Genomic DNA, 20,097 nt, shown 5'->3' with positions numbered 1-20,097 from the left:
AATTTTTTGTACTTTTCCAACTATTTGCTAGATGCCAAAAATTATACACGAGCAGGTACAAGTTAGAAATTCAATTACAGATTATTGTAATATTAAATTATTCGATAAGAGTATAATTCTGAATTTTTCAATCAATTTTTTTAAGATAGTGATGACTCTCGGACTCTCATGACGAGCGAATATTTGGATGCAGTGCGCATGCTTCGAGTCTAAAACTACTGTTTTTATTAAGCGAAGCTCATGAAGGTAGAGGGAACAAGATTCGCTTGAAAAATTATAAATTCTAATATCTTTTAATAATATAATTAATTTTATAGTTGGCGCATGCGGTTTATATTTCCTCGATATAATTATCGGGTATAATCAATAACACGAGCGTAATTTCATTTATTCGTTGATATTGTAGGTTATATCTGAAAAAAATTATATATATAAGTAGCAATGATTAAAAAAATCTATCGATATGCTGGCGATAAAGTTTAATTTGCTATTACCAACAAAGAAAATCAAGTAAACATACAAATATCATAATGCAGTAAATTTACTTTTTTATGGAATAATCGTAATAAATAGAAATTAATATTAAAAGTTATCGTAAATTATTATTACGTAAATTTAATTTGTTTTTTTTTAACAAGTTTACATTGCAGGCTTATAATATATCTATTTTTATATAAAATTCCATCCCAAGCTCGCGGTCGTGAAATATCATCTAAAAGCAGAATTTATCACATATACGGGCTTCTTATATATTAAATTGTATTAAATTGTCCACAGGATTTAGCTTCAAAGTCTGGCCTGAATTATGGATCGTCTAAAATGGGCTTAAGTTACTCCCATCGATATGCCGGAGAGAGAAGGAGAGAAGAAGAGAGAAATAGAGCAGACGGAGAGAAATAGAGAGCGCGTGTCGACGCGCTTGTTGGTTGCTCAGCTGTTTTGAAGAATCGACGACGCAACGAAGTCGACTGGCCGTGACACGGCGCGAGACCACTGCATTCACGTCCAAACGCAAACAGATGTGGAGTGACTGTCCGAATTTCTGACACATCTCGGCCACGGGTATTGTCGCGCAACCGAGGAACACGTCCCTTTTTTTCGCATATACGCGCGCGGCAAGTGGCGAGTGTGAGTCCTCGAACTGAGGCCCGAGTTGAGCTGTGAGTCCTGACAGAACAACGGGTGGAATAAAGCTATCGCCATGAGTGAGCTGACTCAGGAGGAAGTGAGTAGTAAAATCGTGCAGCGTGTTCTTCTCGTATCTGCTACCTGACGACGATCCCGAGGTTGACGTATTCCCCTCAGCTGCGTGTTCGATACCTCTTCACAGTTTTCTTTCCTTCTCCTTTTCCCTCCAACAGTCAGATGTATGCCCGTCTCGTTCCGAGTGCAGCGAGTGTAACGCAGTACAGTTGAGGACAACAGACCTTCGATTTGTTGTCATACGGGGTCCATACCTTTCAACTGCACTCTTTGCATGTTTTCGCAATAGTTGCTTATCTTTTTTATTCTGCCGAAATTCTCAGTGTGCACTTTTTTTTCCTTACTTTGAGTACAGGAAATGTAACAAAATGTAGGAAAAAAAGAAAAGAAAAGAGACCAGATCCATTGTTCTCATTTGCTTTTAAAGGATGTTTCTCTTTTTGTTAGAAATAATTGTTTCTCTTGCCAATTGTAAATGAAGTAGCCCATGACCTAAAAAGACTAATTACATAATGCATGTGATGTAAAAGAACCTCATTAACTACTGAAGGCAAGACTTTGTGAACACTTGTCACAACGCACATTCTAAGATTATGTTCTCTTTTATTTCTCTTATTCACTGTAGTTTATTTTTCATTTCTTTCTATTCTTTACTTCTTTGTCTGCTTTCTGGCAGTATAAATTTCTATAATTAGTTTGCCGATAAAAATGTGACTTTTTACTTTATTCCTTAAGATTTATATTCTTGAATGATATTACTTTGAAATAGAGAGTTTTTTTAATTCTGATATTATTTAAGATATAATAAAGACTGTCTTTGTTTGCTTTCTTCTTTGTTGTTATTATAAGCTGCTGTATACAAAGTGTGTGTGATAAAAATAACTGCTCGGTAAGAAATATGATTCAAGCAAGAGAACCATGTTTCAAATTGTTTTTTCAATCTGTTTGAAACATCTTTTGTTCTACAAAGAAGTTAGTCTCAGATTTTCTGTTTTACTTTGATTTAGATGAGGAAAAGGCGGTTAGCCCGCTTGGCGGGCCTAAACACTAATAATGCAGCTACCAGTTCATCCAATACTACTGCTTCAATTTCTCCGAGTACTCCAGGTCCGTCAAAAGCATTTACAGGATCAATAGTGTCTTCTCCGTCTATTCAACAACAATCAGCACAACGTGCTGAGATTCCAATGGAAGTGGAAGAAAGTAGCGACAAGCAGTGTAACACTTTTGGAGTAGACGTTGACTCAGGAATCGAGAATATGGAAGTTGAGGAATCCGATAGAAAAGATTCAATACCGAGATCACGTGTAAGTTGTGTGTGTGTGTGTGTGTAATGATGGAGAAACAAAAACACATTAATGAGAAACAAATATGCTTCTCTCTTGTGCATATACAATAAAGATGATGTCACTTTTCATCCGTCTTCATTTTTGTCATGTTTCAGACAACGAGTTCTAGCATAGAAATCACAGCAGATCACATATACGTTGTCATATCACGTGTCTTGTGCATATCGTGGAAAAATCCGACGGAGGGAAGTATATTCTTGCCGCAAACAGCAGCGTACACGCAAAAGTATAGACAGTTGGATTTTAGTGATATCATCAACCATGCCTTGATGGAGGTTTTGCGTATGTTCTCGAGAGGAGAAGATCCCCTGAAGGACGTCACGGTGGACATGTCGTCCGATCGCGAAGACAGTCCGAATAGCCAAGCGAGTCCTCTGTTAAGTCCTGTTGTGGCTCTTCCGTCTTATCAATTACCGACTATACCATTACCCATTGGCAACAAGTCATCGCAACCGAAAAGTTTCACTTATTTGTTAGATTGTTATTCAAGAGTCGCAATTGAGGAGAGAAATCATCCAAAGGTATGTACACACACACACATCGGTGGCACGAAAATCACGAAATTAGTTGATCTGTCGACTAAAATTTGTACGCATTTTGTAGCGGTCCAGCATACCTCCTCTTTCCGACGTACTAACGGCTCTCAGAGCTCAATGTGTTCAGTACTCCAGCCTCGTTCTGCAAGGATTGGTTGGCATTTGCGAAGCATCGGTTCTACCAATGTGTACCACTCATCTCCTTTATCCAATATTGTCGCAAAGCCTACCTCGCGGTTACCTCCACGAACTCGTGGCTAGGACACACATGAATCCAAGCACATTCAACAAGATCTTCACTCCCGTTCTGCAAGGTCTGTATCTTTCGATGCAGCAAGCGAGCTTGGTCGGCAATACGCACAGAAGACCGATCGAGGCGTTGGAGGAGTTGATAGAGATCCGCTGCGGGCCAAGCGGCAATATACGTCCGATTTGCCGTTTGATCACGAATCAAGTTCAGTTCTTGCATGTCGTCATGACGTCAGCCGCTGGCAGGGAACTCACGAGGACGTCATTTTTGGGACCGTTTCTATCGGTGTCGGTGTTTGCCGAGGAACAGCCGAAAGTGGCAGAGAAATTCTTTAGCGGAAATCCTGTCACGGATAAATCGGTGAACTTGACTTTGCAGCAGGAGTTGGAAAGCATCCGAACCTCGTTGCACAAGATGTTCCACGCAATACTCGCGAACAGCAACTGCCGCGACGCCACCCTGGCATACCTGGCGATGTTGCTTCGTTACAACGAGAAACGCGCGCAAATACAGACCGAGGAGTTCTCTCTGGCCGGTGACGGATTCATGTTGAATCTACTGTCGGTTCTGCAAATGCTCTCTGTGAAAATCAAGCTAGACACTGTAGACCCGCTGTATCCATTTCATCCTTCCAGCTTCATCGAGATAAAGAACGATACAAGACTGAAACTCACGTCGCAGGAGGTCGCGGAATGGCAGAAGCACTTGGAGAAGACGCATAAATGGACGGAAGCGAAGTTTCCGACTCAATGCTGGTTTCTCACGCTGCATTGTCACCACATCGCGCTGCTGCCGGCGCTGCAAAAGTATCAGAGAAAGTTACGAGCGTTGCGCGATCTGCAGAAGATGCTGGATGAGCTGCAAGCCACGGAACCCCAGTGGAAGGACAGCCCTTTCGCGGAACACAACAAAGACTTGATTAAACAATGGAAACAACAATTAAAGCGACTAGTTAAGTCCAAATCGTGCGCGGACGCGGGTCTGATAGATCCGGTCTTTTTGAGAAGATGCTTACATTTTTATATCTCTGTGGCTGAGGTCTTGTTGAGTCTTTTGACGCAGACCACACCGGGCAATCCTCTCCCCGAACTTCCGCTCCCTCAGGAAGTCACGTGCAAGTTTACCGCACTACCGGAATGGTACGTGGAGGATATAGCGGAATTTTTGTTGTTTGCGCTCCAGTAAGTTGTTTTCACTCTGTATATTATTTAACTCGACCGTTGCACCTGTTTTGCGTACTTGTGCGTCTCAATGATTCCACATTATCTCTTTACATTTGCAGATTCTATCCTGGAGTAGTGGCTAACAATATGGATAACTCGCTTATCACTTGGTTGTTGGTCGTCGTGTGTACGCCACATTGTATACGAAATCCATACCTAATTGCAAAAATTATCGAGGTTCTCTTTGTGATAAATCCTAGTGTTCAGGTGAGTTTACAAGTTGAAAAAGTTTAATTTCTCTTACAAGCTTGTTAGACTGTTGGACAATTTTGTACCTTCTTTTTTGCAGGGAAGAACGGAAACTCTTCACGATAAAGTTATGGCGCATCCCATATCGAAGATATTTCTGGCGTCATATCTCATGAAGTTTTATACCGACGTTGAAACCACTGGCTCTAGTTCCGAGTTTTACGACAAGTTTTCAATACGTTATCACATAAGTCTAATCTTAAAATCGATGTGGGACAGTCCGATACATCGAGCGTCTATCGTTAATGAGAGCAATAACGGCAAGCAATTCGTTAAGTTTATCAACATGCTGATGAATGACACCACCTTCCTGCTCGACGAGAGCTTGGAGTCCCTGAAGCGCATACACGAGGTACAGGAACTCATGTCGGACACCAGTGCGTGGGGCGCGCTCTCTCAGGAGCAACAACAGTCGAGAACGAGACAGTTGGCGGCGGACGAGCGACAAGCCAGGTCCTATCTTACACTAGCCAAGGAAACAGTTGCCATGTTCCATTATTTGACGGTCGACATTAAGGAGCCGTTCCTACGACCGGAATTAGTCGGGCGATTATGCGCCATGTTGAACTTCAATCTGCAACAGTTGTGTGGACCTAAGTGCAAAAATCTGAGAGTGAGAAAACCGCAGAAGTACGGGTGGCAACCAAGGACGTTACTCAGCCAATTGGTTGATATATATTTGCATCTTGACTGTGATAATTTCGCGGCCGCTTTAGCCAGTGATGAAGTGAGTGTCTTGAATTAGCCTTATAGCTAATCACACGTCGTACTACATCAAACATTTATATTTGCAGCGTTCATTCTGTAAAGAGTTATTCACCGATGCTGCGAGTAGGCTGGAGAGGTCTGCGATCAAAACCACTACGGAAATCGAGAGGTTCATAGCGCTCGCGGAACGCGCGGCGGTCATCGCGAGGGATAATCGTGCGCGCGACGCGGACTACGGCGACGCGCCTGAGGAATTCCGGGATCCGTTGATGGACACTCTTATGGAGGATCCGGTCAAACTACCGTCTGGCATTGTTATGGACAAAGCAGTGATCATTAGACACTTACTCAATAGTGCCACGGATCCTTTCAGTCGGCAGCCACTTAGCGAAGACATGCTCACACCAAGTAAGTACATCTTCCTCATCTTGCGTTTCATATTTTCTTTTTATATTTTTATATATGTATAATTTATTTTTCAAAGAAACAAGATTTTTCTGACTTGCTCGATAACGTTGCAAGCATTTTTATACGAAATATATTCTAAAAATATGTATTTGTGATGTCAGAGTTAATCGCGCAATATTTTCGATTTCAAGTGTCTTTCATGTCGAAATTTTTATAATACATTATTCCGACCTTAAAATGTAGAAACTACCAAAAGTTTATGTCCACTTGCGAAAAATATCAAACTGATGAATAATTATGATATTGCAGTGCTCGATTTGAAAGAAAGGATATCTGTGTGGAAACAACAAAAGAAAAAGTCGACAAACATATAAATGGTGCTAATATGACGAGGATTATGCGTGTAAAGATAAGAATAGAGAGGGGGGGGGGGGAGAAAGAGAGAGACAGAGACACAAGCATTACAATCCAATATAATTGTCGATATTGTATGATACATTTCATCAAATGTATGAATCACCCGACTAAAATGTATGATCCAGTGCAGTTGACGAATTTAGTGCAATGATCTCGCTATTGTGCAACAGTTGCGCTCAATAAATTTACAGTTTTTATACAATAAAATATTAACAGACTGCAGCTAGCGAACTGCCAATATTGCTCCAAACATACTTTAGAAACTTGTAAATAATTGTTGGCTACGCGTCAATATCCAAAATTACATTACTCGTAAATAAGCTCCTTTACTTTTTACGTCTTTTGATGTATGTGGCGGCGGGTAACATGTTTTGCACATATCCCGCGAAAACATTATGTTAAATAGCATAAACTACACGCGCGCGCGCGCGCCCACACACACACACACACACACACACACACACACACACACACACACACACAGTGATATAAATGACTACTATATACTTCCACGAACTCGGACATTTAAAAATAAAACGACGTTGACGTAAAAGCATAAGATTGATAATTCGATGATTTTAGCAGTACTATTACACTTAAAAATGCCACGCGTCACATTTGTAGTGTTTCATTCGCCGTTCTTCAAAAAAATAGTTCAGGGTAAATAATTACAGCGATTTATTGTTTATCTTACTTTTTTTTCAATTACATAATAAAATACATTTCAATCTATAGTCATATATATCATAGATATTATTAAACATCGAACTTGTTCGAGTTCATGTAAAGGAGATAACATAAGCATAATTGTTTTTTTACAGATATAAACACTATATCAAGTTTGCATTAGTATGAAGATATTTTGAGTTACACCCTTTACTTTTAATATATACATATGGTAAATATGTTGTCATTTTAACTTTGAATTATATAGTAAAATACATTCAAGTATTTTCATCATTTCTGTGGCCTAGTTGATCATTACAGCCTAGTTTGATCACAACTTTGTCATATACACATATGTCATATGTAAAAACATATTTCCTGACTATGAATATATATGTACCCTTTTTACGTTATACAGAGATGAAATATCAATTAATACTTGAATACTTGATTATTACTTTGTGCTGCAAATATGGGTATGTGTAACATTCCGGAGAAATTACGATATTTTGTTTGGAAGTAATAATTGCATTTATCCAGTTTCTATTTAGAACTGATAATAATGATTCTTTTTTTTTTCTTTAATAGTGTCATACACACTGTTGCTACTTTGCAACAGTGTTTTTTTATATTTCACATATGCATCGCGATATAAATAGATTCATTGAAAACATCTATGAACATTCATGCCCATATTAAACATTATGAAAATTATAAAACTTCAATATTACGATTTGAAATATAATATTATTTAGTCCTCAATTTCCAAGTAATTTGATTTAAACGGCGAGTATTATTCAACAGTAAAACACTATGTATCATCACCGTTAAAACTGTATCTCTTTCTATACAAAAAGATGAGAAACTTGATACAAAATTCAGGACTGTTAAAATAGTGTATTCAGAATTATATTAGATAGTGATCTTTTTGGCATACTTTGTAAAATGTTTAAATTAAATATAAAAAGGAGACAGTTGGAGCATTTAATAATGTATTAATGAAACAAAAGGTACACACTGTTTGTATATATATGAATCCAAAAATAAGTTTGTCCAGTCTGACATTTGATATAATGTCTACACATATACTAATGTAATAACTTTTCTGTTCATGGGAGATTTATTTGAAATATTTGTAAATAATAGGATTGATGTAAAGTATTAAAATAAATTAAATCTATGCAAAGGAAAACACACATTTGGCACAAAAAGAAATTGTCACTGTCATTGAGACTGTAAAGATATTTATAGAATACAAGTATATACACTTGTATTCTATAAATAATTTAGCTATTTAGTGTTTAGTTATCTTAATTAAATATATATGGATTAATGAAGATGCTAAAACTAGAAATAACTGCTTGCCATTTTCAGTTTAAAAAATTAAAAAAGAAAAAAAAAAGAGTTTAATGAGTAATTCCTGGTTATCCTATCCTGTTCATCCTTTTCCAAACAATCTATTAGTTAAAAGAATATAATTCAGTTTCTTCTTCCCTTTGATCCAAATCTTCGAATATATTCAAGATTATTAAGCATTCTGCCTCGTCCATGACTCATTGTGTTACTAAATGATGCCACATCTTTGTTAGAATTATCACTGGTACATTCAGCATCATAATTAATCATTCTACCACGTCCAATAGCCATTGAGCTTTCGTAACTAATACATGATTCCACATCGCTAAGGCATATATTTTCATCGTCTAATTTGGAAGTTGAGAGAGTTGTAGAAAATCCTGTTGTTTCTTCCTGACTTTCTAAAAAGTCAATCTCACTTCTAGAATCATGTTCTTTTGGTGACGTGACTGTATCATGGCTTGTTGATGCTATAATCAAATTACATTCTAAATGCTATTTTTTATTTATATTGGAGAGATGTACTTATATGATTGCTATAATAAACATTACACATGTTGTGGAGCTTATTGAAGTCTCCAGTATACTTACGTTGAATATAACTCCCCTCAACGATATTTCTCGTAGAACATGTTTTAATGTGCTCTTCAATCTCATTTTTACTAAAACGATGAGTGGCGTTGTATGGACAGATACACATGTAATCTGACGGGTAATTCTGTTTAAAAATTTTTATGTTCAATACATTTTTCCCTATATAGAACATCGATAAACGACCACACCTTTATACAGCATTTTTATACCTTTTCGCATTTTACAAGATGTCGTTGAAATCTGAATTTAGATATAACATGATGTTTGTTGTATGGACATCGGAGTACCTCATTGTTGTCGAAAGAATTATACATTTTTTATGATATATAGTTTTAACACTTATGAATATTATAAACGTTGTGTGACAAAGCTATTAAATCGAATCTTATATGCCAAGTGCTTCTTTACAATTAAAATTTATAGCTACATCTGGCCTTGATTTAGTTCAATTTGATCCAAATCACCCAAAATTTAACGATTAGCAAATACGATTGAGGGGTTCAGAAGATAGAACACATTGATGACGTCTAGTGTACCGTGAAGGAATTTGGTATTACCAAATTGAGCAAGAATAATGGTCGGTAATATCGCAACCCTGTCTAATTATCTTTGAGGTGAAATTATTACAAAATACCGCAAGAAAGCAGGCTCATTTAATAAATGTGAGTTTTTAATCGTCATTGCGCTTTTCTATGCACTTTTATGGCCGGTGTTCAGCTAATGACACAAGTATCATTCTGTCTTCGATATTGAATATCCATTCTGACTTCGTTCGATATCCAATATAAAAAAAAGACAGAATGATACTTGCGTCGACTTGTGTCATTAGTTGGAAAGCGGTCTATAAATGTTCCTGAATGATGACATCACATCCGTGCATCGAGTATAGTGGTGTTGTGTGTAAAGTGAAATGCAGTGTTGATCGTACTAATAGACGCGAAAAATATGCTTTACGATTTCTCATTTGTGTATTATCAATTGAAAATTCTGTAATTAAGCGCCACGTCAATTATCAAACATTTCTTGCGGAACGCAATTCGCTGAAAATAAAGACGCGTTCGGGTACGACGAACAGTATCCCGTAACGTATAGGTTAGATTCACAGGTTCTTGTGAAGATATGTCTGAGGAGAGGTCAGACATGGACATCGATAATCAGAGTGAGGACGGAGAGATTAAGAAGAGTCCATCGAAGGATATGGGTGATTACAGGTATTGAATATATATACATATTTTTTTTTAGTGTATCGTAATTTCATATAAGGTTTAAGAAACGACTATCCGTGGACCTTTTGTGGAAACGATTTTGTTTACAGCATAATTTCGATTTTTATCATCGAGAATTATAATTGTTGCATTTTATTAAATGAATTATGTGAAATAGTTAATATTTATAGGTTAGATAAAGACAATCGAGGCGCATGTATGCAATACACAATTATGCGCAACGAGAATTTTTTCAGTCTGTTTGTACTTGCTTTTGTCGGCAATACAGTATCCTTTCATTTAGGCACGATTAACATAATCTAACCTAACTTAACCTAACCTGACCTAATTTAATGTCATTTACGGTAGATACTCCTTTTTACATAAGTAAAAACGTATTGCATCGAAAGAAGAATGATGTTGCCTAGAACCTTAAGGTATTTAGAATATTGAAACACGATATGTCTTAATATATATTACGAACAATTTAGTTATTTACCTATTTACTCCTTATATAAGATTATACTTTCTGGTTTACTTTAGTGGTATATTAACTGTTTTATTGAATAATTCTCTCTATTCTCTTTTTTTTTCTTTTCTCATTATAATTTGTGACTATAGATATTTTAAGAAGCTTAATAGTAATTGAATTTAGACACAAGATCAGAATAAAAACTATAAAGATGTATAAATAGATTTGTGCAGATATTATATAGAATTAAAAGCAATATTAAATAGAGTAAGAATAACAAGTGATTCTATTTATAGTGATTTATTAATAAAACATGCATTTTACTTATAAATTTTTAACTTATTACTATTTCTTTAATTTAATGATTGTTTGATATTTCCAGCTTTTCAGAGGAAGAAGGTGGTGACACTGCTGATTCCTTGGATATTAAGCCACCACAAGCAGTTATTCGCCATCACAAGTCCAGTTCGTCTCGTCGAAGGGAAAAGCACAGTGATAAAAGAAGTCGCAGGGACGAGAAAGAACGCAAATCACGCCAGTATGAACGCGAAGATAGACATAGAGACAAACATAGGCATCGTAGGCATACTGGAGAACCTTTGGAAAGATCCGAACGTGGAATGGAGAGTTCCAAACGAAGTCGCGAGAGAATGAGTCGTTTAGATAGGATGGAAAGCCACTCCCGGGACAGAGAGTCGTCTAGGCACGATCGCAAGGAAAGAAGTACGGGCGATCGTGTTTTGGAAGATTTGCGAGAAAGGTGATTGTACTTTACACCTGTATTTTTTGTCATTTGTTTTTTGGCTATCTCATAAAAGTAGTTTTCTTTCTCAGTTTCTGTTTTTTTTCTTTCTGAATCCTAATTAAATATCTAATAATTTAAGAAAATATAAATTTTTTAGGTTGTTGGATAAGAGAAGAGAAAGACGAGAGGATCCGCGCGATGCTCGCGATTACAAAATTGAGTCGTCTCGTCGCGAATTGCGATTAGAGGATACACGAGAAATACGCGAATCGCGCGATCGACGAGATGTACGCATAGAGGAACTTCGGGAACGTCGTGAGATACGCACTATGGACGATGGAAGAGATCGTCGTGAGATTCGAATGGAGGAACAGAGGCACATACGCATGGTCGTGGACGAGCAGTTCTCGGAGAGCGAAATGATAGAACCGCTCGAGAAACGTCGCAAAAGGTCTCACAAGCACGATAGAAGTCGCGGGAGAGATCAAGAGAAGATGGAACGCGAGAAGGAGCACAGGGAGCTGCGTGAAGCTATGCAGATTGTAGCGATGGATATCATAGGCGATGATATTAATAAGATGGATGTGCAAAATGAGAACCCAATGCAGATTAAAGATCCAAAAGAAATGACAGAACAGGAACTTAGAAAGGAGAGGTTATTGGAAGCCGATAGGGAAATGGCCAGAAGAAAAGAAGTTTCTAGGATGGAATTGGAAGCGAGAAGAATGAAGAGAGGTGAGAAACGACCCATGAGTCCGGATAACAATCCAGACCCTTCGATCGTGGAGCTGTCAGACGAGAGCGGCAGTCTTCATTCGGAAGGTGCGCGCTCAAAATCAGCAGAGTCTAGGCATTCGTCGGAAGGAGAGAGAAGCCCGCATGACAGATCTTCGGACCGACGTTCGTCTGACTCCTCAGAATCGAGTAGCGATGACGACGACGATTCTAATGAATCTAATAAAGGATCCGGTGATTCAAATGACGGCTCAGATTATAACAATCCGAGTCCTCTGTCTGTTGATCGATTAGCCAAGTCCGATCATTCGGACGGAGACTCTCCTGGACACGTCGACTCCAACAATCCCTCGAAAAATACCGAAGAAGAGGAGAAGAAAGAGAAGGAACCAGAGTTGCCACCGTACCTGCCAGCTATTCAAGGTACGGTGAAAAATGTTATAAATCTAAATTATAATTATATTTAATAAAATCCTATTGTATAAATTCAACAGTCAAATTAAATGAATAAAGGCTAATACGAGAGTAAGATAATCTAAACGTGGATTCAAGCAATTTTCTTAAATAATGAAATGCTTAGATCTTTTTATCTTTAATTGGATCGACTCGCCTTTACTTTTATTGTTTCAATCTGATTTCAAGTCTTTAATATAAACTTGATCTCAAAATGCTATCATCTGTTACGATTTGTCAAATTGCATATAAAATACGTGTAGCTATAAATTTTCTACTTTCCAGGTTGTAGAAGCGTCGAGGAGTTTCAGTGCCTAAATCGAATCGAAGAAGGCACATACGGAGTCGTATACAGAGCACGCGACAAGCGCACAGACGAGATAGTCGCGTTGAAGCGATTGAAGATGGAAAAGGAGAAGGAGGGCTTTCCGATTACGAGTTTGAGGGAGATCAACACGTTATTGAAGGCACAGCATCCCAATATCGTTACCGTTCGGGAAATAGTCGTCGGCAGCAACATGGACAAGATATTCATCGTCATGGATTACGTGGAACACGACTTGAAGTCTCTTATGGAAACTATGAAGCAGAAGAAACAAGTTTTCATACCTGGTGAGTGAGTGATTCAATTCATCGCATAATGTAGAAAGTTAATTGAAGTACTAGGTGCAATGACATTATAAATCGAAGAATGAAAAAAAATATTACATTTTAACAAAGACACAAGTTAAAAATAATATGAATACATATTGGTGAGTGAATGAATTTAAAAGAATCGACGTTTGAATCTGTTGTAGGCGAGATTAAGTGTCTTATGCAGCAATTGCTGCTTGCGGTTGCACATCTGCATGATAATTGGATACTACATCGCGACTTGAAGACATCCAATTTGCTGTTGAGTCACAGAGGCATCTTGAAAGTCGGTGACTTTGGCTTAGCACGGGAATATGGCTCTCCCTTGAGACAGTACACGCCGATTGTTGTAACGCTTTGGTACAGAGCACCCGAATTACTGCTGAGCGACAGAGAATATAGCACGCCCATAGATATGTGGTCTGTAGGGTAAGTACATTAATATCATTGCAAAATATAAATATAATTGTCGAAAATAGGAAAATTATCTCGATCAATTTTTATTAAAAATACTAATTGTAATAAATTACAATATTATTTGAAATTATACCGGTGTTATTAGATAAACCAAAGATACAAATGTAAATCACGCTTACGTGATATTCACTTTTCAGATGTATTTTCGCAGAGCTCCTAAGAATGGAACCATTGTTCCCTGGGAAATCGGATATAGATCAGTTGAATAAAATATTCAAGGAGCTGGGTACGCCGAGCGAGAGAATTTGGCCAGGCTATAGCAAATTACCCATGGTGCAAAAGATACCGTTTGCACATTATCCTGTAAATAATCTCAGACAAAGATTCAGTTTATCGTTGTCCGAGTTGGGTATCGAGCTGTTAAATAAGTAAGTTGAACGTTAGTATGTTAATAAGGTTAGTAGGTTGTATGTTAGTAACATAAATGCCTAAGAAAGTTTAATCATTCCGGTTTTTTCTGTTTCTTTTTTAGGTTTCTAACGTACGATCCCCGTCAACGTATAACCGCCGAGGATTCCCTCACTCATGGTTATTTCACTGAAGCACCTTTGCCAATCGATCCACAGATGTTCCCCACGTGGCCCGCCAAATCGGAACAGGGAACCAGAACCACGAACGCGTCTCCAAAACCACCGAGCGGCGGTAGAGAGTATAAACAATTGGGCGACGGTGACGACGCTGACTTGAGCAATTCTGGCTTTCATATGGGTTTGACGGAGGGCGGCAGAGCACCGCCCGTCGGTGGTGGTTTTCATTTGAAGTTTTAATTGCGAGAGAACATTTTTTTCTTTCGAATCACCACACTGTAATTATAGATTTTTTTTTTTTTTTTTATATAAAAGTATATTTATAAAATACGTATTTTAGGTTTTCTTTATGTGCGTAATGAGTACATAAATTTTGTATGTCATTCCTGTTGCAGAAAAAGGAAGAAATTGTGAGGACATTTCCATATATATTACATATCTATAAATAAATTCAGTATTTCCTCACTTTTATACGTGTTGCGTATTATTGTTTTGTGTAGAATAATATAAATGATCATAAACAGAGTTATCATTCATTATAACACTTTCAAGAATTGCCAACGACAAAAAATCCTTTATCTTCTATTCCAGGAATTATTCATTTCTATTACATCCTAACTTACAAAGATTAAATAGAAGGAAAGAGAGAGAGAGAGAGAGAGAGAGAGTTAAACAAGTTAACTGAAGAAACCATTTAGTTGAAGCTATCAGTATACATTCGAATTTCATATACTCATTTAAGCGGTTTAAGAAACAATTCTATCTTCTCAGACTCATTCTTTGAACAGATAAAGAAAGGTATAGTATATGTACAGTAAACTTCATTCAAATTATAGCAGTTTGATTCTCCAATTTTTCAACAAAATTATTAAGGGAATTTATCATATAGATGCAACTTGAATAATTATTTGGCAACATTTTCAGCAAAAATAGGTATCGATGAACCAAAATGTAACTATGACAATTCATTAGATATCTTTTTCCGTTTATTGGTATCGATTTACATTTTATATAGTCGATGACTCTCATACTCAACTACATCACTGAAATTCTGTTCTATACCACTTTTCTAAATGTTTTATTCTAATGTTGTGTACTCTACAGTGGATAAGCTACGAAATATTGTAAACATCTTGCTCAGTTAGATGAGATCACTTTTATTTTCCGGCATTATTAACATTTTTCGGTAGACCCAGCAGCGAATTTATGAGCTCGGAATTGCGTTTGGGATGACAAAATCGTGGAGCTGCTAGCAACAATTTGGCCAGTTGTTCACTGTCCTGAAAAAAAAAATCACAATTATTAGATATAAACTTTTTTGTTTGATAAACGAACCTATTTAATAATATTATATTATTACTGTTATGCTGCTACTAAATGACACCCATTTTATTTTTTTCTCAGGCTTATGTCATCGCTTAAGTAATATCCTTCGTCCGAGAAAGTGTAAATCAATGTAAATGATGTCGATCGGTTGTAAATCAATTCTCTTATCTCGCCTCACGGCGACGTGTCCAATATACTTTCGAAACGTGATAAATGTTGTACTAGTTAAATTTTAAGCGTCTCTTAATTTTTATTCGGCTTTTCCTTGGATGAAAACTTACCAATCCTCTACCATACGGAACATTCAATCCTAGAACGTTCCTGTCGGCATCCTCGAGAACACTGCCCGCGAACGCTTGCTCACAAACGACGCCAATGATAATAACGATAGCAGCAACGTACTTCGCGTAGTTAGCCATTGATGAATGTTGTCTTAAAAATAAAGTGGAAAATTTGTTAGCAATCATCAAGTTGCGAGTACTTTAATCATAAATTAAATTTGATCGAAATAAATATTTGATTATTTAAAATATAAAATTTGCATTTGTATAATAAATACATCCAACTATCAACGAATAATAAATATAATAAAAATATATATAATATTCACAACTATATCGGAAGTGCCGATTTGCAGTAGGTGTCGTTCGTGCAAGCGGATACACTTGATTTGATTCGCGAACACAGTGTGCATGAATGTGCAACCGCGATTGCGGAAGACGCTCTTCTTTTATACCGACTACCCTTCGTTGAAATCTGCTCTTGACAGATAAAATGTAGGTTGACGATGGGCTCTGCGTATGACAGATGTCTTTCCGATCATCGCGGAAATTGTGCTGCGTTTCCTTTGGTAAGTTATATAAAAGAAATCCCACCGAAGCGTAAGAATTCTGTGTTTGATTACTCACGGTTATTTTTTAAGTCGCCATGTAAAGCGTGGATTTTTTTTTTTTTTTTTTTTTAAACAAAGTTTACAGATTGACATGTCTAAGGAAGAGATCTAAATAAGAAATACATCGATGTGTATGTATTATTAATTTTATTATTATTCCTTTAATCTTAAAAAAAAATTTACGCCAATCAACTAATCGACAGGTATGTCGAGCCAGGTTTTTCTGATGCATTTGTAAAATAAAATTGTTATTTTTATCACTTTTGTCGCAATAAGGAGAAATTTTCTTATATATTTCGTCTAGTTGGATAAAAATTTCAATAAATTTATTTTGAAAGTATAACCCCAGGGAGAACAACAGGTCTAAGAAACGTCTAATAGACGTCTATTAGACGGTTCTTAGACCTGTTGTTCTTCCTGGGACAGGAAGAGATTTTCACAAAGACAGCACGCTACCGTTAATAATTAACACAAAGGAAAAGTTAATAATCATGGAATAACCGGCAGGTGTATGCTCACATTCCACTTTTAATTTTCGAGACGTTCTGTTTTTAATTTTATTTTCTCACTTCCATCGAAGCCTACTTTTCGATTTGCCAAAAGTCTACGCACAATTGATGGCAAGAAATAAGCGAATTAAAAAGAAAGGTATTTGTTTTGCCAAGTTCTTGCCAAAGTGGAGGCAAACATTTTTTCACACTTAGAAACCAATCTGTTAAACTAGCATCATAGAATTTATACATGATTTCTTTAAAGAAATATTTGTTAGTATTGTAAGATTTGCAAATTCGACCTCTTGTATTTTGATTTACAATTTTACTAATTAGTCAAATTAATTATAGCCACATTTATTGTGCCACAGAAGTCTGAAAGACTGTATTATATTTGTTAATGGTTAATTCGCTCGTTCTCTACAGGACGCATCAAGGCTCGATCGGCGCGCGTGCCCAAAGCGCCGTCGACGAGAGCTATCATTACAGAAAAGTTGCGAGCATTACGAGCGCTTGTCTCGTTGCAGTCTCGCTTGTGGATGCAAATCTTGTCAGGGTCAGTGTCGTATTCAATCTCGCGGGATGCTTTCCACGCGAGGAAACCCGACTTCGCGAAGGTTGCACGATTCCCTGCTCTCGTTCAGCTCTCGTCCTCTCGATACTCGCAAAGATATCAATCACTGGCTGTGCGTATTACTCATTCGCAAAACATGTCGATATGTCGACTGGCGATGAATGGCAAATCGTGTGCATTGTCATCCCTCACTCGAGGTGGAGAGACGAAAAGAGAGATATAAATCATTTAATTATTCTGCAACAAACACAGAGATTATTTATCCTTTATTTTAATGTAAGTACATAACTTTCGCAATAAAACATTTAAATTATTGTAATATCATTATGCACATTGTATGTATTGAGTTAAGTTTCTTAGGATTTTTTGTTAACAATCAATATCCAAAAAAACTTCCCAATCAATCCTATACCATGACATACAATGCGTGTAAGAAGTTTTTAAAAAAATCGCTAGATAATGCATTCGGCAAATGTAAGATTTTCTTTATCCGGTATACATTTAAATACACAAGTAGAATGAATATACATTATTGTTTTTCTCGTAAGGAAATTAGAGAAGGAAACGAAAGAAGGAGATACAGAGTGAAAAAGAGAGCAAAGTGAAAAGAAGCGAAGAGGAAGAGGGACGGACCGGTACCGAAATCTCCGACTGTTCTTTGGAATGGGCGCGGGGGTCACTAACCAGAGATCATAAAAGAAGCCTGGGACCGGTGGCGTGGCCTTGATTCTGTCTTAAGACCCTTCGAAGACCCGCGGCAAGGTGTGTGTCGATCAACCCGACAGGATTAGCTGTCTCTAACGCCTTCGCGATATTCTCTTCGTAATTATGTCTGAATGATATAAGTGAATCGTTTTCGGCATCGATTCGCCGTCGATCGCGATTCGTATTACGCGAATGAAAAACACTTACGGGACACTTAGCGAGAGGTCAGTGATCGGTAACCAGTTACGATTGAGGCGTTAAGAAAAAAGGAAAACAGGGGGAGGGGCGCCTTTTTTTCCGTCTCCTTCATTTCAATATTGCTTTGTCGATTCTTCTTTATACGATCTCCATTCAAAGATTGCATTTTTCTATTCATTCTCGAAGAAACTTGTTTGTTTTTTTAACAAGTTATAACTGAGATTTTTCTATATTAAACAAATTTTTTTCATTTTTATTTGCGCGTTACAAACAGTGAAATTATTTTTTTCCGAAGCGAGAAATCCTTATTCGGCAAGATTTAACAATGTTTATTGAGAAAATATTGCGATATTAATTCGAAAACAAGGACATCATTTGTTGTTCATTCCGCGATAAAAATCGCTAATTTTAAATTAACGAAATTAGCAACACAGGCATGACGGGCCTTGATGTTTTTATTTAATTTATATAATTTTATTATCGTACGAGTTGTGTGTGTAATTATTACCGGACCGTTATCCATTTCGTAATGTCCAAATGCTTTTTCGTTCTTTCGCATGATTTACGCGACGTTTCACGGTCGCTCATCTTCATTTTCGTTTGCCTCGTTTGACTCGTATTCATCTTCAGAAGCCGTCCCATAAATTAGCGCGTGTTCTTCGGAGGTGTCTCACAAAGCGTTGATGTGTCTAAAATACAAATAAAGTTTTTAGATTCCCTACAGTATTCATAGATATGAAAGAATCATCTCCGTCGCCACGAAAGACTTATTTCGAGAATCGATCTGTCCTCCGCGTGTTAATGGCGTTCTCGTGTAACAATCTGTCGCGAAAAATAATGAGATAACTATCGCGCGGGATGCACTAATAGCTAATGGGCCGATTATACGAACCTGTTGTTACGATATAACGTGTCGAATTTATAGCGGTGTAACGACACTTTTAGCACTGCGTAACTCTCAGTTTCGTTCTATTGCGCTCGTGGAAGAGAAAATAGTAAATTCTTCGCAGGGCTCGCGAGTGATGTTACTTACGACAGAAGCGGCGGTCGGTTTCACCTTGATGACTTGTTGATTAACAATTCGTCACACAAATATGTCTACTTGTGAATAATGCGCAAAACAGATGGTCACGAATTGGAAATCGGGGGCCGGGGAGGTTCCGCGAGTGATTGATTATCGGCGAAAAATCTAATTTAGTTTATTAAGGTGTGGCACTTGGTGTGCGGCGATTACTTTGCGATAGCGTAATTGTGAATATTGGAATTGGGGGGGGGGGGGGGCGGAGAGAAAGGGAGAACGACGAGCTTATTTGCATCCCGGGACTAAATCGACTCTGCATCGGCTCGCGAGTGGAGCCCATTAACGACCAGCAATTACGGATTCCGATTCATTTTTTTTTCTTTTTTTTTATTCTCGCGTGGGCCCCCGTGACGCACGAAATTTATATCCGCGCGGCATTAACGCGTTCTATCTTGCCAAAGAGGTGGCATTGAACTCGTCGCAAGACTTGGTCGCACAACGTTTCTTTATAATCCGGTTTATTAATCGCAGTTGAATTTAAACGCCGAACGACGAATGAAAGGCAATAGACGCACGGTATACGGTAATGCAATTTACGACTCGGGCGGGGACCGCTATACCCGAATTTGAATACTCGTCTAACTCCCGGGCGAGGTCTTTGTTCTCCCGGCGAGCGTTTCTCAT

At 37.6% G+C, this 20,097-nt stretch overlaps 4 protein-coding genes across 8 annotated transcripts; 2 read left to right on the top strand and 2 right to left on the bottom strand.

Annotated features, from left to right (window-relative positions):
• Positions 1–145: 145 nt before the first annotated feature.
• Ube4B (Ubiquitination factor E4B) lies at positions 146–6,837 on the top strand. Of its 2 annotated transcripts, none has more exons than XM_012379332.2 (9): positions 146–246; positions 778–1,225; positions 2,211–2,510; positions 2,648–3,073; positions 3,156–4,519; positions 4,621–4,768; positions 4,851–5,537; positions 5,605–5,926; positions 6,236–6,837. In XM_012379332.2, the coding sequence occupies exons 2-9, from the start codon at positions 1,202–1,204 to the stop codon at positions 6,298–6,300; spliced, it is 3,336 nt and encodes a 1,111-aa protein (XP_012234755.2). In that variant the 5' UTR covers positions 146–246; positions 778–1,201; the 3' UTR covers positions 6,301–6,837. The 2 variants fall into 2 exon arrangements, with proteins under 2 accessions (XP_012234755.2, XP_012234757.2); XM_012379334.2 differs by having other exon boundaries at positions 2,187–2,510.
• A 183-nt stretch (positions 6,838–7,020) lies between these two features.
• LOC105679362 (gametocyte-specific factor 1) lies at positions 7,021–9,464 on the bottom strand. The gene is made up of 3 exons (XM_012379341.2): positions 9,169–9,464; positions 8,957–9,083; positions 7,021–8,835 (listed from the first exon to the last, which is right to left on the bottom strand). The coding sequence occupies exons 1-3, from the start codon at positions 9,271–9,273 to the stop codon at positions 8,489–8,491; spliced, it is 579 nt and encodes a 192-aa protein (XP_012234764.1). The 5' UTR covers positions 9,274–9,464; the 3' UTR covers positions 7,021–8,488.
• Positions 9,465–9,825: 361 nt separating this feature from the next.
• Pitslre (cyclin dependent kinase 11B pitslre) lies at positions 9,826–14,671 on the top strand. Of its 3 annotated transcripts, none has more exons than XM_012379335.2 (8): positions 9,826–10,170; positions 11,019–11,396; positions 11,539–12,539; positions 12,855–13,181; positions 13,367–13,631; positions 13,817–14,047; positions 14,152–14,484; positions 14,602–14,671. In XM_012379335.2, the coding sequence occupies exons 1-7, from the start codon at positions 10,079–10,081 to the stop codon at positions 14,444–14,446; spliced, it is 2,589 nt and encodes an 862-aa protein (XP_012234758.1). In that variant the 5' UTR covers positions 9,826–10,078; the 3' UTR covers positions 14,447–14,484; positions 14,602–14,671. The 3 variants fall into 3 exon arrangements, with proteins under 3 accessions (XP_012234758.1, XP_067206124.1, XP_012234760.1); XM_012379337.2 differs by adding an exon at positions 10,534–10,601 and having other exon boundaries at positions 9,828–10,170; positions 14,152–14,671; XM_067350023.1 differs by having other exon boundaries at positions 9,827–10,170; positions 14,152–14,671.
• Positions 14,672–15,170: 499 nt separating this feature from the next.
• Pdf (Pigment-dispersing factor) lies at positions 15,171–16,819 on the bottom strand. 2 transcript variants are annotated; one of them, XM_012379340.2, is made up of 3 exons: positions 16,146–16,819; positions 15,814–15,964; positions 15,171–15,486 (listed from the first exon to the last, which is right to left on the bottom strand). In XM_012379340.2, the coding sequence occupies exons 2-3, from the start codon at positions 15,949–15,951 to the stop codon at positions 15,364–15,366; spliced, it is 261 nt and encodes an 86-aa protein (XP_012234763.1). In that variant the 5' UTR covers positions 15,952–15,964; positions 16,146–16,819; the 3' UTR covers positions 15,171–15,363. The 2 variants fall into 2 exon arrangements, with proteins under 2 accessions (XP_012234763.1, XP_012234762.1); XM_012379339.2 differs by having other exon boundaries at positions 16,143–16,775.
• Positions 16,820–20,097: the final 3,278 nt, after the last annotated feature.

The sequence above is a fragment of the Linepithema humile genome, chromosome 2, assembly GCF_040581485.1.
Source record: "Linepithema humile isolate Giens D197 chromosome 2, Lhum_UNIL_v1.0, whole genome shotgun sequence".
Classification (NCBI taxonomy): Eukaryota; Metazoa; Arthropoda; class Insecta; order Hymenoptera; family Formicidae; genus Linepithema; species Linepithema humile.
This window is presented reverse-complemented; position numbering and strand designations above follow the sequence as displayed.

Excerpts from the sequence above, each read along its gene's own strand:
- Ube4B (XM_012379332.2), top strand. The coding sequence starts at position 1,202 with ATGAGTGAGCTGACTCAGGAGGAA. Across the intron at positions 2,511-2,647 it reads ATTCAATACCGAGATCACGT|ACAACGAGTTCTAGCATAGA; the intron begins GTAAGTTGTGTG and ends GTCATGTTTCAG. Across the intron at positions 4,520-4,620 it reads TTTTTGTTGTTTGCGCTCCA|ATTCTATCCTGGAGTAGTGG; the intron begins GTAAGTTGTTTT and ends TTACATTTGCAG.
- LOC105679362 (XM_012379341.2), bottom strand. The coding sequence starts at position 9,273 with ATGTATAATTCTTTCGACAACAATGAGGTACTCCGATGTCCATACAAC. Across the intron at positions 9,084-9,168 it reads ATCTTGTAAAATGCGAAAAG|AATTACCCGTCAGATTACAT; the intron begins GTATAAAAATGC and ends ATTTTTAAACAG. Across the intron at positions 8,836-8,956 it reads TGAGGGGAGTTATATTCAAC|CATCAACAAGCCATGATACA; the intron begins GTAAGTATACTG and ends ATTTGATTATAG.
- Pitslre (XM_012379335.2), top strand. The coding sequence starts at position 10,079 with ATGTCTGAGGAGAGGTCAGACATGGACATCGATAATCAGAGTGAGGAC. Across the intron at positions 10,171-11,018 it reads AAGGATATGGGTGATTACAG|CTTTTCAGAGGAAGAAGGTG; the intron begins GTATTGAATATA and ends TGATATTTCCAG. Across the intron at positions 14,048-14,151 it reads GGTATCGAGCTGTTAAATAA|GTTTCTAACGTACGATCCCC; the intron begins GTAAGTTGAACG and ends TTTCTTTTTTAG.
- Pdf (XM_012379340.2), bottom strand. The coding sequence starts at position 15,951 with ATGGCTAACTACGCGAAGTACGTTGCTGCTATCGTTATTATCATTGGC. Across the intron at positions 15,487-15,813 it reads TTCCGTATGGTAGAGGATTG|GACAGTGAACAACTGGCCAA; the intron begins GTAAGTTTTCAT and ends TTTTTTTTTCAG.